The 16,949-nt window shown below is 42.3% G+C and overlaps 1 protein-coding gene across 1 annotated transcript; it reads right to left on the reverse strand.

The window, feature by feature from the left end:
• Positions 1-714: 714 nt before the first annotated feature.
• On the reverse strand, positions 715-5,987 carry LOC120846470. The gene is made up of 2 exons (XM_040503773.2): positions 5,023-5,987; positions 715-754 (listed from the first exon to the last, which is right to left on the reverse strand). The coding sequence occupies exons 1-2, from the start codon at positions 5,985-5,987 to the stop codon at positions 715-717; spliced, it is 1,005 nt and encodes a 334-aa protein (XP_040359707.1).
• Between the last annotated feature and the right edge of the window lie 10,962 nt (positions 5,988-16,949).

Here is a 16,949-nt window from a genome sequence, read left to right on the forward strand (position 1 = left end):
TCTAAAAACGATGGGAAATCTGAAAGTACAACAGTGTCATTCATTCCTAGACTATTTTTTCCAAGTCCCTAGCGCTAGAAACGCGAACAAGTGTAGCGTTCTCATCTTTTTTTGCGAAAATCGTGCCGTTTTTTACCCAGACAAACCTCTACGATTTTTCTTTGCCTCTGGTTCTGGCTCGCCAGAAGAGCTCTTTGTTGGTACTTGTTAAATTGTCGTTGAAATATATTTTTGGTTCACCTTGCGAACGAACGAGTCTGACCAAATTCTTGCGGGCTTTCATCCAGTGTTCTTTGACAGAAACAGACGCAAACTGAACTAGTATTGGCGGCGCCCCGTCGCGTCTAGAACGCAGACGGTGGCAGGCCATTACTTCGGCAGGGCTAGGGATCTCGAGATTCAGTTTGCTGGCTAACCCGTTCAAAGTGACGCTGAGGTCTTCATCAGTCGTAAAAGGCACACCATGAATTTCCAAGTTACATCTCCGGCTGTATTGTTCTGTGGCATTTATGTTGGTTTGGAGATTTTCAATTAATTCGGTCTGACCAGACACTGTTCCCTGTAGTCTCTCAACTTCCGTTCGAAGCAGTTTGACCTCCTTGTCGTTTTCTGTGACAAGTGCTACGATAGATTCGTATTTTTCCATTGATGCTTGAAGGGCACAGATCGTTTCCTTCATCGCATCCATCGATGTCTTCAAAGACAGAAGGTCATCTACTTTTGCTGGAAGGTCGCAAAGACGGTCGACATTTGCCTTCAACGAAAAAAGCAATTCCAGTTTCGCGCTTATATCCGCAAGTTGCGAACAAACCGTGTCGTCATTTGCCGGGGTCCCAGAATCGCAGGAACCACCGACACTTAGCCTACTTTCTCGATTCCTGCAGGTGCGGCAGTTCCATTTTTCACGTTTTGCGTTCCCCATCGATTTAAAGGTTGCCGGAGCAATGCCGGAGCATTTTTCCAAATGATAAACATGATTGTAGGAAACGCATTTCATGAAGCATCCATCAGTAGGAACTGACTTAAAACACACCATGCAATCAGTAGACATGATTTGCTGAATGGAAAAAAAAAAAACAAGACGAAGTTTGAAACGTACAAAAAGAAAAGGAAAACCTTTTGAACAGGCAAAAATCAAACAAGAAAAAAACAAAAAACACTTGGGGCAGTCGACGGCGGGAAAAACGTTCTTAAGATATGACTGCGAAAAACAAACTCTCACCTGCCAAAAATGACAGTATTAGCAGTCTGCAGAAGCAGGCCGCCGACTGCACCGAGGAAAGGCGTGGGAGCTGTTCTTGAAGGGTCGAGTCCGGTTGCCCGGATGACGCTCAACCACGTGGCCCTCGGGTAAACAGTCGATGGACGCTGAGTCAGGCTGCCGAGATCTTCATCAGTTTGGCCCCTTCCACCAGCGGCCGCGAGCGATGATGACGGACTCAGCAAAAAAGCATTCGGGGCCTGCCAAAAATGACAGTATTAGCAGTCTGCAGAAGCAGGCCGCCGACTGCACCGAGGAAAGGCGTGGGAGCTGTTCTTGAAGGGTCGAGTCCGGTTGCCCGGATGACGCTCAACCACGTGGCCCTCGGGTAAACAGTCGATGGACGCTGAGTCAGGCTGCCGAGATCTTCATCAGTTTGGCCCCTTCCACCAGCGGCCGCGAGCGATGATGACGGACTCAGCAAAAAAGCATTCGGGGCCTGCCAAAAATGACAGTATTAGCAGTCTGCAGAAGCAGGCCGCCGACTGCGCCGCCGACCGACCGAATAATAATAATAATAATAATAATAATAATAATAATAATAATAATAATAATAGTTTTATTTCGCATATCTTCAATACAGAATAAAGTAACGGGTCTGTCGAAGCCAGTGGAGGCTTGAGGGACAGAACCCAACAAGTCAAATGACACAAATTGCAAAGAAGTCCTAGGAACACATAGGGAGCAAAAAGCTGACAGTAATTTCAGTCAAATAATCAGTCAAAATAACAGTGGAAAAATTAAAAAAACACGCACACACAACGAGCAGTAATGAACAGAACTCTACAACAGAATTACACTGAGAAATTGTTCAACAATTTTTTCAATTTTCTCTTAGTGGTAGCTTTAAAAAAGGAATCAGGGAGTCTATTAAATATATATGGCACATATTAGGAACGGACTCGTTTACCATATCTCGTATAACATCGGGGGGTTATGAAACGCTCTGAGCTACGCAAATTCCTGCTAGACACAAGGGGATTCTTGAAATCATTACACCAAAAATGAGAGATCACAACAGATTGAAGATGGAGTGACCGAAAGTTCGGCAACTGTAAAGCCTCGAAGATGTCTGCATCTAATGGAAGATCGAAATGATACCCAACGCTTTTTAACAAACTTTTAAGAATTCTGTCAATTTCTGTTTTCCAAGTTTCTACGCAGTTACCAAATAATGTGATTCCATATCTGAGTATGCTATAAGCAAGAGCATATGTAATTGATTTTCTTACGGCAAATGTCATAAATATCTTATTGTTATAAAGTAAGCAGCTGACGGATCGAAGCTTTCCAGATACATACAATAAATGCGTTGTCCATGATAAATCTGAATCAAAAAATATGCCTAAGTACTTTACGGTCTCAACGTATTTTAGGGGGGCACACGTACAATCTTGGCAGTTGGATCTGTGCAATACAAGAGATTCGTCCAAATTCACTTGCTTTAACGGATTCCTGAAGCACACAAGTCTAGTTTTAGATGCGTTAACAGTGATAAAATTCTCAAAGAACCAATCCATTACTCGCGTGGCGTCGTGTTGCAGCGCGCGTACAGCTTGGTGGTAATTGACGTGACTAGAAACAAGTAAGGTATCATCCGCATATTGGTAAATTTTGCAATTAGTAAGCTTGGTTGAGATGTCATTAACAAAAAGATTAAATAACAAAGGTGACAAAATTGACCCTTGTGGCACACCAGCTTTTAACCTGACCCGATCACTTTTAAAGTTTCCCATAGATACAACTTGACTACGATCAAGAAAGAAATTTTGAAGTAAGGAAAAAAATGGTCCACGGAAGCCGTAGTTCTGCAGTTTAAAAAGTAGTACTTTGTGACTAACCGTGTCAAAGGCCTTTGCAACATCCAAAAAAATAGCACATGAATATAAATTTTGTTCAAAAGCCCGATGTAAAAGGTCAGAAAAATTTTCAAGCAGAGGTTGGGTGCCCTTCCCAGTGACAAAACCATATTGGTTTGGAGAGAGCAGGTTTGACTTTTCAATAAAGCCGGACATCACAATATAGAGATGCTTTTCTAAAATTTCGCCAATGCAAGGCAAGATGGAGATTGGGCGATAACATTCTTTTTTTTCCGGAGCTCCTCCTTTAAAAATTGGTTTAACAAGAGCGGTCTTTAAGTCATTGGGAATTACACCAGAATCAAGAATCTCATTAACTATTGTGAGAAGCACTATTGAATATGACTAATGTTGCGGCGGAGGTCAATAATACGAATGCCATCAATACCAGGAGACTTATTGCATTTTAAAGAAAACAAAATTGATCGCAGTGTGTCCATAGTGAGAAGAGGAAGAAACGCAGACTTAGACATACCATTAATAAAACTCGAGTTCAAAGCTGTAAAGTTATCATCTCTTGCAATGCCGGATGAAGTAGCGAAAAGCTTGTTGAAGTCGTTGACAACAGATTGAAGATCGGAACCAAAGTGTTGTTGAAGAAAGTCAAGAAGAGATTTTTTCGTTCCGTGTCCTCTAAAAGAGTTAATCAGCTTCCATGTTTCGCGTGCATTCGATCGGAATTCATAAAACTTTTTCTGAAAGTAGCGTCGTTTAGCAGACCTAATGATCGCATTGGCTTTGTTTCGCGCGCTTCGAAACTGTGTTCTTAGTTCCACGTTTTTTGGGGCATGACGGCAACGTAGCCACGACACATCTTTTTCCTTGATTGCAGTCATGATGTCAGTATTAAACCAAGGCTTATCAGATCGTTGCTTGAATTTGATATTTTTTCTTGAGGTACTATAAAATGATTGAAATATCGCAGCAAAGGCACTGTAAACTTGGTGGGGTTCGACGGTCATTAGAAATTCACTCCAGTCAAAGGCAGAGACCAAAGCATCAAATGTAATTGTATCTATGATTGAGACATACGAAGAATCGTGCCTTGATATCTGCTCTTCACCTACTGGTACATCTAGACGACAGCCTGTGAAGTAATGGTCGGATAGTTTTTGAGTAATTACGGCAGATTTTACTGATATATCAGGGGCCCGAATATTTATGTGATCAATGCAGGAAGTTACTAACCGTCCAGCCAGCAGTTCTTCTCTAGTGGGTAGGGTGATAGTATTTTCAATGCCATATTCTGACAGCAGTGTCAAATAATCGCAGACTATCGATTTATTTGGTTTAAGAGTATCAATGTTTAAATCGCCTACCATGCAAAATTGTCCTTCCGAGCGAAACTTGTCTAGCACGACATCTAGCTCAGTAAGAAAAAGCGAAACGTTTTCTGAAGGAGGCCTGTAGACCGCGAGCAAGAATATGGAGAAGCCAGGCAGAGATATGTGAACAGCTAGTGATTCAGCATGAGCCAAATTTACGTTCTGACTCACCGGTAACCACTTATCTTTAATGTATATTGCAATACCACCGCCTCTACCATGGTCACGGGTGTGAAAGAACTCCCTATAACCATTTAAAATATATTGATTGCTTTGCAAAGATGAAATACCAATTTCAGTTAGAACGAAAACATCTATAGATCCGTTTAAGTTACTTATTAGAGCACGGAACTCGTCCCAGTGGTTACGCAAACTTCTAACATTTACGTGAATAATCGTGAAAGTGTTATCAGAAACAGGTCCCAACAGTTGATTAAATGAATAAAAATTTGGAACCGACAAACAAATGGTCATACTTTAGACCAGTTGCACTAGATCCTTTTGTGTGTTAACGCGAACGACTGGCGAGTCTTCGGCTTTCTTTGCGTAAATCTTAGAGTTCTTTGTCCAAACAAACCGGTATCCATGTTTTTTGCCCTGAGTTCTCGCCAGCCAAAAAAGTTCTTTATTCGCTGGTGTAAGGTTGTCATTGAAGAATAAGTTCGGTTGATCTTCAGACCGGCACCGTTTGCGTAGCCTTCCTCGTGCAGACATCCAAGAGTTCTTTATGGCGACAGAGGTGAAGTTTATCAGAACTGTTGGAACTGAGTCAGGTTTTTTTGTAAGGCGATGAATTGCCAGGATGTCCGAAGGCTGAGGTGTTGGAACATCAAGCTTTTGAGATAGGTCGTTCATGATTTGCACCAGGTCCTCGCCATGAACAAAGGGAAGACCGTGTAGCTCCATATTGCAACGGCGACTGTACTGGTGCGTATCATTGAGCTCTTCTTTCAGTCGCTCAATTGTGTCAGCCTGATGTTCCATTGTTGTCCTGACTGTGTCCACCTCCTGTTGTAAATCCTTCACAGCTTCCTCATTGGTCATTGCCATAGCGAGCACGGAATCGTATTTTAGGCTAAAAGAGTCAACGGTCCTTTGTAATCCTTCGACCGTGCTGCGCAGTTCATCGACGGCTGGTCTTAGAGCCAGCAACTGATCCACTTTAGATGGAAGGGGCAGAAGGGTATCAACACTAGCCTTCAACGAAAGAAGCTGGTTAAGCGTAGCGCTGATCGAAGCCAGCTGACTGGTAACAGAAGCGCAATCTACAAGCTCCTGTCTGCTCACGTCGGCGTTGCCGGAATCCTCTAGTGAGCAGTTACCAGCAGTCCCTGAGACTGTTCGGATCTCGCCTGTACGGATCTCGCCGGTCCGGCAAGTGGGACATTTCCATGTTTCTCGTCTAGCAGCGCCCATTCCCGCAAAAGTCCCATCCGCTACACCGGAGCAGGGTTTACCAAGGTGGTAACCATTCCGACAAGATGCACATGTCAAAAACCTTCCGTCAGCCGGCAGAGCGCGAACACATTTGATACAATTCATTATGTTGAGTACAGTAGCTATGAAACTATATCAGAACTATGACAATTGAAAAGTCGCAATCGACTGTTTATGGCGAAACAGGGCAAAATTGAAAGGAAAGTGAACTCTAATCTCACCTATGTCCTGTGCAGCGCTTAGCACGCGAAAACAATTCGCCACTGTAACTCCACGCTCAGTTCATGTGGCTGTCTCGTGTTGGATTGGAGCGTCGTGTCCCACCCGTGAATCTGTACGACACAGAGATTCAATGGGTGAGAACTGTAGATGTCGTAAGGGCCAATATGACCCTGCCCGGCGTCTTGGAAAAGGTTTCCGTATTTCTCGTCCCCATGTCTTGTCTCTTTAGTCGATCTGAGTACTGGAGCTCATTCAAGAAGAAAGGCGTAGAGCTGGCAGCGTGAAAACAGGTCGGCCGGGTAATGTTTGGAGGCTTGACTGGAAGCCGACAGCCGATCGAGGCGGTGGAGGCCTTGTAAGGAGCAATGAACGTGCCCGGGATCACAGAGGGCTTGACTTGCGTCTCGGATGGCTTGTCCGCCGTTGGTAAGCTTTCTCTGCTCTGTGCTGCAGACCCGTATCACGTGCGGCGCCCTGATGTATTGGGCAGGCTGCCACGAGATACGTCGCTCACCGTGAAAATCGTCGTGCCAGGCAAGCTCGCGCACGACGGGCGTTCCAGAAACCGAGCCAGGCGAAGACGCGAAGGCACTTAGGCCTACCTGGTTCGTAAATAATAATAATAATAATAATAATCAATAAATCAATCAATCAATCAATCAATGTTTATTAAAGTGTCCAGGAACAACCAATCGGTCTTAGTGCTGGCACACTAAAAAGATTAGCAAAACCGCACACATACAAACACGTATACACACGAGTGTATAAGGAGAACGTAGTTCTCCAGTCTGAGAATAAGAATATTAACAAGTATGAAAGACACTCAAATCAACAAGGGAAATCAAAAGCACAAAACAGAGACATCACCAGGTGTGAGAGGAAAAAGCAAATACTACATCAACGCTTCAACTGATCGGCCCTTTTCCTGCAAGAGGAAGGTTCGAACAGCATTTCCGAACCTGCTCCCGCATGAGTTAAAAATATCAATTGTGTCAGAGTAGCGATTATAACACTCCGCCGATCTTTGGATCGGGTTTAAGAGGCTAAAATGTCGAGCTATATAAAAAGATGATTGGAGCCGTGTAGGCACTTGTGGAACTCTGAGGCTCACCTCGGACAGAAGGCTGGGAGAGTTAATCGAGCCGTGCAGAGTCTTAAACAAAAACAACAAATCTGCCTTCACCCGGCGCTGCTGCAGGCTCAACGAGTTGACAAGTTGCGAGTTACACACACCGTTTAGACAAGGATCACCTTTCTCAAAGTAACGATATTTAAAGATAGAAATAAATTTGTTTTGGACTCGCTCGACAGATAAACTGTTAGTTTTGGAAATGCCGTTCCAAACAACCGAGGCGTACTCTAGCTGAAATCTAACTAAAGAACAATACAGTGTAAAAAATGCGAACGGGCTTTTGAACTCCTTCGTTATGCGAGACACGGCACCTAACGTGCGCAAGGCCGATTGAACCACTTTGATAACGTGAGTGTCAAATCTCAGGGTTGAATCAAAGACAACTCCAAGGTCCCTCAGTTCACTTACACGTGACAGCAGTTCGCTATGATAACTATATGGAAAGAATATATCATGGGTCTTGCGAGAATATGTCATTATTTTTGTTTCAGAATGATTCAAACGGAGGTCATTGTCTAAACACCAACGACCGAAGGAATATGCGTCATTCTGAAGTGCAATGCAATTCTCTAAGGTCGATATTTTTTTGTAAAAAAATCATCAGCGTACTGCAGAAATGAAGAATTTAATATAACTCGAGAAACATCATTTACAAAAATATTAAAAAGGAGGGTGCCCAAGACAGATCCCTGAGGCACTCCAGAGCTTGCCTTGTACAAGGACGAGGTAGTATTGTTGACGCGTACGTAGGCTTGCCTATCAGACAAATAGCTTTTTAACAAATTGTATACCGAACCACATACTCCGTACGAGGAAAGCTTGTATAAAAGGATGTTGTGGTTGACTACGTCGAATGCCTTACTCAGGTAGAAATAAAAAACGTCAAGCTGACCTCTATTGCAAACTTTTTCAGAGGCAGCAGACATAAGATACGAGATTGGTGGATGTCGATCTGCCGGACATGAAACCATGTTGATTAGGAATGACTATACTACGAAATTTGAAGGAGAGGAATTGATGGATTACCATTTCAAAGAGTTTGGAAAAAGAAGAGAGAAGAGAAATCGGTCTGTAATTAAGAACATCACCACTATTTCCAGATTTCAGGACCGAAACAACCACTGCCAGTTTCCAGTCGTCAGGGAATATCCCTGACGTCAAGGAGTTATTGAAAATTGTGCACAGTATAGGCGTAAGTAATTCATGATAAGCCTTAACAATTGCAGCGGGTATCCCGTTATGACCTGCAGACAATGTGGGTTTCATTTTCTTAATACATAGCCTAACACATTCCTCATCGACAACCACAGAACCTAATGAGTCACCAAAAGCGTTCGAGTGAGGCAAAATAGTTGAGGAGCAGTTATTATTATTGATGTAAACTGACGCAAAGTGATCCGCAAACAACTCAGACATGCCCTTCGCACTGTCGCTATGCTGATTCAAGATGATTTCGAACTCAATATTCTTCCCCAAGCGCGATTTAGCGTACCTCCAAAATTTCTTGGGATTTTTAACAAGATCTGATTCTACCGAGTCAGAATGCGCCTGGCGATCACGGTTTAAAATTTTCTTACATCGCTTTCTGCAAAGTTTAAATTCAACTTCCCACTTTGGAAGACCACTTTTCTTAAACCTTCTGTGCAAAAAATCTTTCCGTATTAAAAGTGTTCTGAGTTCACGAGAGAACCAGATAGGGAAGCGAGATTTTTTAGACGTTTTAAGAGGGATATATATTTCCATAGCCTCCTGAACAACAGTTGTGAGGAGATATACTTGACCGTTGACATCAGACGACTCCAAGATAGAAGCCCAGTCAACACCCGAAAGATGGTGATACATTCCAGTGTAGTCCCCCGCTGAATACTTATATGATGTGTGTGGGGAAGGACCATTAGAGGGACTGAGAACCGGAGGATCAAAAACAGAAAGAACTACATCAAGAGCAGGGTGATAGCTATCCTCAGGAACCATAGAAAGTTCACTTCGAGCCACCCGTATACTGTCCGTGTTGGAAAAGCATAAATCTAAAGCATTACCTTGGTTGTTTAGAATGTTATTGTGGTGTCTAAGATCTAAAAAGGAAGTAAAGTTGAGGAGATAGTTGCACTTTTGTTTACAATGAAAGTTGCCAGTAAGGACATTGAACTGTGTCCAGGTAATACCTGGAGCGTTAAAATCTCCCAAGATTAAGATATTGCTCCCCTGTGAATCATTAATAGTATTTTCAATGTCAGCGAGACATCTTTGGAAATCATCTGGTGTCGTCTGAGGAGGGAGGTAAAACAGACCCATTAAAATACGTTCTCTGCTAGAACACTCAATTTCCACCCACAGAGACTCGGGAAATCTCTCCAAACCCTCACGTCTTCGTGAACAACAACAACAACAACAACAACAACGACAACGACAACGACAACGACAACGACAACGACAACGACAACGACAACGACAACGACAACAACAACAACAACAACAACAACAACAATCAAGAATCAAGAATCAATCAAGAATAGTTTTTATTTGTGCCCAGGCACAACCTTGCGGTTTTGGTGCTGGCGCACGTAAAAAAAGAACAAAAACACACACACACACAAAAAGAAAAAAGGACAAAAAACAAAAAAACACGGAAGACAGTTTTACATAAAATTCTACAAAAAAGAAGACGCGAGAACTGTGTACACAAAATTGTACAGAAAAACAAAACAAAAAAGTGCACAAAAATTGCACAGAGAAATGAAGACACGAAAAAAATTGTTCCAATACATATGGATGCTTCACTTGGACGCAAACAGACGCGAACGTCTGAACACTACACATACAGCTCCGTACAAATAGAAACAAGAAATCGACAAGTCATAGAAATACATATGGAAACCCGGCAGTTGATTCAGGAAGTTCATCAAAAGTTACAAAAGAGCTTCCGCACAGATTTAACAAAATCGGAAAAGTTGTCAAGAAATATATTGAGATTAAGAGAAGAGTTATTATAAAGGAGTTCCGCACGAGATACTGGATCAAGTGTATTAACTCTAGATGACAGATAGAAGGTTGACGTTTTTCTTGTCGTCACTCGCGGTACGTGCAGTGAAACCTGATGCAGGATGTCGGAGCTAGCTATTTGACCATGTATACATATATAAAGAAAGAGCAGCTCCGCAGTGTTTCGGCGTCCCTGCAAGTCTTGCAGTCGAATGGGTGAACTATGCACGTCATCAACTGCTTTTGCAAAGTTGAAACGGTGTTTAATAATAGATACGAATTTCGCTTGTGCACGAGAAATCCTCAATAGATTAGAGTAGCACGTCCCACCCCACACAACAGATGCATACTCAAGGTGAGAACGACACAGGGAACAATATAAGGTTAAAAATGTTTTAGGGTCACGAAATTCTCGTGATACACGACACACAAGACCCAGGGTGCGCAGCGCAGACTTCACAATATGCATAACGTGACCCTGGAAACGCAAAGCAGAGTCAAATACAACACCAAGATCTCTGATTTCGCCAACGCGGGATAGTTGATTAGTGTTAATTGTGTAGTTAAATGGTACTGTGGCAGTTTTTCTAGAGTAGGTCATGACTTTTGTTTTGGACTGGTTGATCTTCAGGTGATTACGTGAGCACCAGCCAACAAACGAGGTTATATCAGACTGTAAATCCATGCAGTCAGGTTCGCCGCCTATTTCTCTAAATATTTTTATATCGTCTGCATATAGCAAGAAAGAAGACGTGGTGATGGCGCTTGCGACGTCATTCACAAAAACAGAAAATAGCAACGGGCCCAGTACCTGAACCCTGTGGTACACCCGAAGTTGCGTTATACGTGGAGGAGCAAGACCCGTTCGCATCACATAACAAACCCTTTCCCTTAGGTAGTCCTCCAGAAGACAGTATATCGGACCGCAAAGACCAACTGCAGAGAGCTTAGATAAAAGTATTCTGTGGTTTACAATGTCGAAGGCCTTGCTATAATCAAAGTATATAACGTCAAGTTGACCTCTGTCGCCACAACCTTAGACGCAGCAGTCGCGAATGCCACAAAATTTGTCGTCGTTGAACGACCAGCGAAAAAACCGTGCTGGTTGGTACTTATCGTGCTTTGAAGTGAAAAAGACAGAGACCTGTGGATGACCTTCTCAAAGAGCTTAGAAAACGAGCAGAGTAAATAAATAGGTCTGTAGTTAGAAGCGTCAGTCCGCTTGCCCGCCTTAAAAATCGGGACCACTACAGCAATTTTCCAAATACTCGGGAAAATGCCCGACTTCAGACAATTAATAAAGATAGCGCAAAGGACTGGTGTTAAAATGCAGCCGTAAGACTTGAGTATAGCTTGGGCGATGCCGTCATGACCTGCAGATAGCGTCGGACGCATTGCTTTTATACAAGTTTCTACAGTAACCTCGTCTATCGCAATATTACTAACTGATAAAGTGTTCGCGCATGGAAGGGTCTTACTAGGAAGTGCGCCAGTATCAACAGTGTAAACCGAACCAATGACACCAGCGAAAACATTACATACATCAGTTGTAGAGCCTCCGTTCCCTTCCATGACAATAGCATTTTCTCCTGCGCGATCGCCCCTGCGCGATTCAACTCCTCTCCAAAATCTTTTAGGGTTTCGCTGTAGATCTGACTCTACTGCTTCGGTATCTGCCTGCGTATCACGCTTAAGCAATGCCCTGCAACGACTTCTCACCTTCTGAAATTTAGACTGGAATTCAGGACGGCCTGTTTTCTTAAATTTTTTATGCAAAAACGACTTTCTCTTCAAAGCCGTACGGAGTTCAGGGGAGAACCAATAGGGAAACCCAGAGCGTACGTTTTTTCTCAATGGGATGAACTTTTTCATTCCCTCCTGTACCACAGCGGTCAGTTGATTTACTTGATCATTCACGTTTGGAGACTCCAGAATGGAACTCCAGTTAAAGTCAGAAAAATATCCGTACAGGCCTACGTAATCGCCAGCTGCGTAGTTAAAGGATTTCTCTACGTTTTGGCCAGTTGGCATTTGGCGCAGCACTGGTGTTTGAATAGTCATTTTTATATCAAGCGCTGGATGATATTTATCCTCTGGAACGAGAGGAACTTTACTTTTATCGACACTAACAGTCTCTGAGGTCGTCAGACACAGGTCGAGGAACTTCCCTTGCCAGTTGGGTGTGGAGTTTCGTTGTGTCAGACCTAAGAACGATGAAAAATTTACTAACGAGTCACATTTTGTAGTGATATAAAAATTATTCGATGTGACCTTCCATGTTTTCCAACAAATAAATGGTGCGTTAAAATCGCCTAAGATCAAATCATTAGCTAAGTCAGATGCGGTTACGGTTCTTTCAATCTCCTGAAGGCAGTCATGGAATGTTTCCGGTGACATATCTGGGGGAAAATAAAATGCTCCCAAAAGTATATTGTCTTTCGGACCGCGCACCTCAACCCAAACTGACTCGGAATAAGTCTCAAGGCCCGTCCGCCTAACGCAATCGTAGGACTGATCAAGCGCGACCAATACACCTCCACCCCGCTTCCCTTCAGTAGACTGCCTGTCACTGCGAAAAACCCTGAAACTTGGCGGGAAGTAATCGGAGGAGGAGATGTCTGGACATAACCACGTCTCGGTAAGAACCAGAAGAGTTGAGTTTGAGCAAATTAAATTTTCAAAGAACTGCTTAGATTTTGTGCGCAGACCACGTACATTCTGATAATAGATATTTAAATCGGTATACTTTAGTTTCATATTACGTTTTTATGCTATGTCCGACGGATGAATCATCTCATCGCGAAAATGACCTCTAAATGTCTGGAAGTAGCACGCGCTGGGCCACAGGTAAGGGTCAGCGAGAGCGTGAAAAAAAAAGAAGGAGTGTCTACAGCGATGTAAAAAGACGCGTAGGATGCATGTCGCGTTTTCAGACGCAGGCATTGCAAAGGTGTCACACCAACAGACTTCAACTATAATAATAATAATAATAATAATAATAATAATAATAATAATAATAATAATAATAATAATAATAATATTTATTTCACACAAATTGGAATTCATGTACTAGATACGGGCATATCAAAGCCTGCGGAGGGCTTGTATGATGACGCCCATAAAAAAAAATTCAAAGGACGATTATTATGTTTCCACAATGGAGGACAGAAAGTCGAACTATAAAACACAAAAAAAGCATGAAAAAGAAAAAAAAAACACAAAGAAAAAAAAAGCGAAAAGCGTTAAAAGAAAAAAAAAAGGAAGCACGAAAGAAGAAGAAAAAAAGCACTTAGAAAAAAAAAAAACACGAAAAGTGTTAAGCGAAAACGAAGTAAAAGGGGAAAAAAATAAACAAAAGGCGAAACTAAGTTAAAATTAACTTAGCTAATTGCAGTTCAAGCTCGAAGCTTGCAGAGACAGCAAAGTGATGCTAGATGAAATCAAAGTTGGTGCACTTGAGTTCTTTCTTCAGTTGTTTCAGTGATGTAATGTCAATGAAAGTGTCAGGGAGGGCGTTGAACAAACACGGAACGTAGTAATCCCGAGTGCATCTACCGTACCTGGTCGAACAAACTGGCACTACAAAACGAGGAACGCGACGATGTATTCGGGGAGATTGAAATGGTGTTTTAAACTCATTTTTCCAAAAGCTACGGAGCACTACCGTTTGTATAAAAAGAGAACGCAGATTAGGCAATTGAAGACTTCGGAAAATATCATTGTTGCTGGAAAAATTCGAATTGTATGCAACGCTTGTCAGGATTCCTTTCAATAAAGAATTAACTTTGGACTGCCAACGACCCGAACAGTTGCCAAACACCGTAACACCGTATCGAAGGATACTGTAAGCAAGAGCCTGGACGATTATTATTCTGATACCGATTGGCATAAAGAATTTAGTATTATAAAGCATACAAGACACAATCCGTAATTTGCTACAAATATATGACATATGTGTGTTCCAAGACATATCAAAATCGAAATGTACACCCAAGTATTTTACGTGATCGACAGACTGGATTGAAACACAATTGCATTGAGCACAACTGGAAGGGTGAAGCAAAAACTTTACTTGAGCCTGGCGTCTTTTAAGAGGGTTGTGAAAACACACCAGCTTTGTTTTAGAGCGGTTTATGTCTAGGAGATTATCGCCGAACCAATCCATTATATGAGAGGCGTTTATTTCGAGTGTGCGGAGTGAGTCAGAGAAATTAATATGACGTGACACAAGGAGAGTGTCATCGGCATATTGGTAAATTTTACACCCGTTGATAACCTGGGCCATGTCGTTCACAAAAATATTGAAGAGTAGAGGAGAAAGAACAGAACCCTGAGGCACTCCCGCCAGTAATGAAAGCGGAGAACTCTTAAAGTTTCCAATTAAGACAAACTGGGACCTTTTAGATAGAAAGTTTTCGAGTAAAGAATAAAACGGGCCACGAAAACCAAGGCGATATAATTTTGCTAGGAGCAACTGATGGCTGACAGTATCGAAAGCCTTGGACACATCAAGAAAAAGAGCACATGCAAACATATTACTTTTGAATGCTGAATATATGTAATCAGAAAAATCATCAAGGGCCGGTTGCGTGCCTTTCCCAGTAATGAAACCGTACTGAGTAGATGAAAATATTTCGTTCTTATCTAAAAAACTGTTCATCGTCAGAAATAGGTGTTTCTCCAGTATTTGCCCTAAAATAGGTAGAATCGAAATGGGGCGATAATTTGCAACATTGGATCGTTCTCCTCCTTTGAAAAGTGGCCGCACAATAGCAGCCTTGAGCTCATCAGGTATGCTGCCAGACGTAATGAAGCCGTTCAGCATAGTGAGCAGAACGTTCTTAATATATGTGAAATTTCTCTGAAGATCATACGCTCGAATACCATCAATACCGGGAGATTTGCTGGCTTTGAAACTAAATAAAAGGCAGTGCAGATCCTTCTCGTCCAAGCAAGGAAGGAAAGCTGACGCCAAAAATTCATTCTTTAGTGTGCAGGAGTTCACAGCAGGCGTCCTTTGCACGCCAGAGTATTTAGCAAAGAAGTCGTTAAAGTCGTCTGCTAATACTGAGGTAAGTGACCCGAAATTTCGTTCGAGGGTTTGGTCAATAGAATTTCCAGAACCAGTTCCTCGGAATTGATTAATCAGTGACCATGTTTTGGCTGAACTAAATCTGAATTTTTCGAATTGTGATTTAAAAAACTGTCTCTTTGCAGAACGAATGACAGCGTTTACTTTATTTCTTGACTGCTTGAATTCATTTTGTAAATCTTTGTTGTTTGGAGATCGGCGACACCGACTCCAGAGGACCTCTTTCTCTTTAATAATCTTAAGTATATTACTGTCTAGCCATTGATGATGAGGTCGCCGCTTTTTCAAAGTAACAGTTCTACTGGCAGCGGCAGTAAGCGAACGAAAAACTTGAACAAAACTTGAATATAAGTCAGCGTTATTAACTGTACCTAAAAAGGCCTGCCAATCATGAGAGGCAACTGACTTGTCGAAAACAACATTGTCAATAATTTGGGCTTGTCTTGAACTTTCGCATTTATAGTTTGACGCCACTGTGTGTGTTAGTTGACACCCCACGAAGTAGTGATCTGCTAATTTTTCCTGAATTACAGCAGATTTCACAGAGACACCTGGTGCTCGTATTAAAATATGGTCAATGCAGGAAGTGACTAACTTGGTCCCTAAAATTTCTTCTCGGGTTGGAGCATCAACAACGCATTCTAAGCCAAGGTTCGACAAAATGTTAAGATAGTCGCATACGATGGAATTGGCTGCGTTCATTGTGTCTATATTAAAGTCGCCCACCAAACAAAGTTGCTGTATAGAAGATAATGTGGAGAGAGTTGCCTGCAGCTCATTCAAAAACATTCGAACGTTTTCTGAAGGAGGCCTGTAGAAACATAACAGAGTAAGTGAGAAGGTGGAGTTGTCAAGTTTGATAGATACATTTTCGACGTGATAAAAATCTAGATTGAGGGGAGAAACTTGCCACATTTGATGTACAAAAACCGCTATGCCTCCGCCACTACGGTTTGAACGCGTGAAACAAAAGTTGTTGTAGTCTTTGAGAGTGAATTGATAAAGCATAGAGTCCGAGACATTAATTTCCGTAAGTATAAATGCATCGACATGAAACATAATATTTTGTACCATTATAAGAAAATGATCCCAATATTTTCGAAGGCTCCGGATATTAACATGCAAACATGTAAAAGTCGCACCTTTTGGTTTATCTAGCAAGGTTTGAAAAGACGAAAAATTATTACATTGGGAAAAGGTGGCTCTCATAGCTTAAACGATTTTTGCAATATCTCCTACGGAGTTGATCCGTAGGAGAGGCGAGCCTTCACTCTTTCTTGCATAGATGTTTGCATGTTTTACCCAGATATACTTGTAATGACTTTCTTTTCCCTTGTTCCTTGCCATCCAGAAAAGCTCACGGTTGGAACGAGTGAGATTGTCGTTAAAGAATAGCTTGGGCTGTCTGCCAACGTTGCTGAGCTCTCTTAGTCGTCCACGGCATCTCATCGATTGCTCCTTGAGGGCAACGGACGCGAACCTGACCAGTATCAATGGAGCAGTGTTTGGTTTGTCTGCCTTCTTCGGAGGTAGACGGTGGACGGACAGAACATCCGATGGCGTAAACTGTGACAGGCCGATGTTAGAGGCTAAGTCACAGAGAACCATGTTCAGGTTTTCTTTTGGCGTGGAAGGCATG

Source organism: Ixodes scapularis, unplaced genomic scaffold (assembly GCF_016920785.2).
Source record: "Ixodes scapularis isolate PalLabHiFi unplaced genomic scaffold, ASM1692078v2 PGA_scaffold9__187_contigs__length_104089568, whole genome shotgun sequence".
Taxonomy (NCBI): domain Eukaryota; kingdom Metazoa; phylum Arthropoda; class Arachnida; order Ixodida; family Ixodidae; genus Ixodes; species Ixodes scapularis.

Coding starts and splice junctions, on each gene's coding strand:
- LOC120846470 (XM_040503773.2), bottom strand. CDS start 5,987: ATGAATTGTATCAAATGTGTTCGCGCTCTGCCGGCTGACGGAAGGTTT. Junction 755..5,022: donor GGCAAAAAACATGGATACCG/GTTTGTTTGGAC, acceptor TTTTCGTTGAAG/GCAAATGTCGACCGTCTTTG.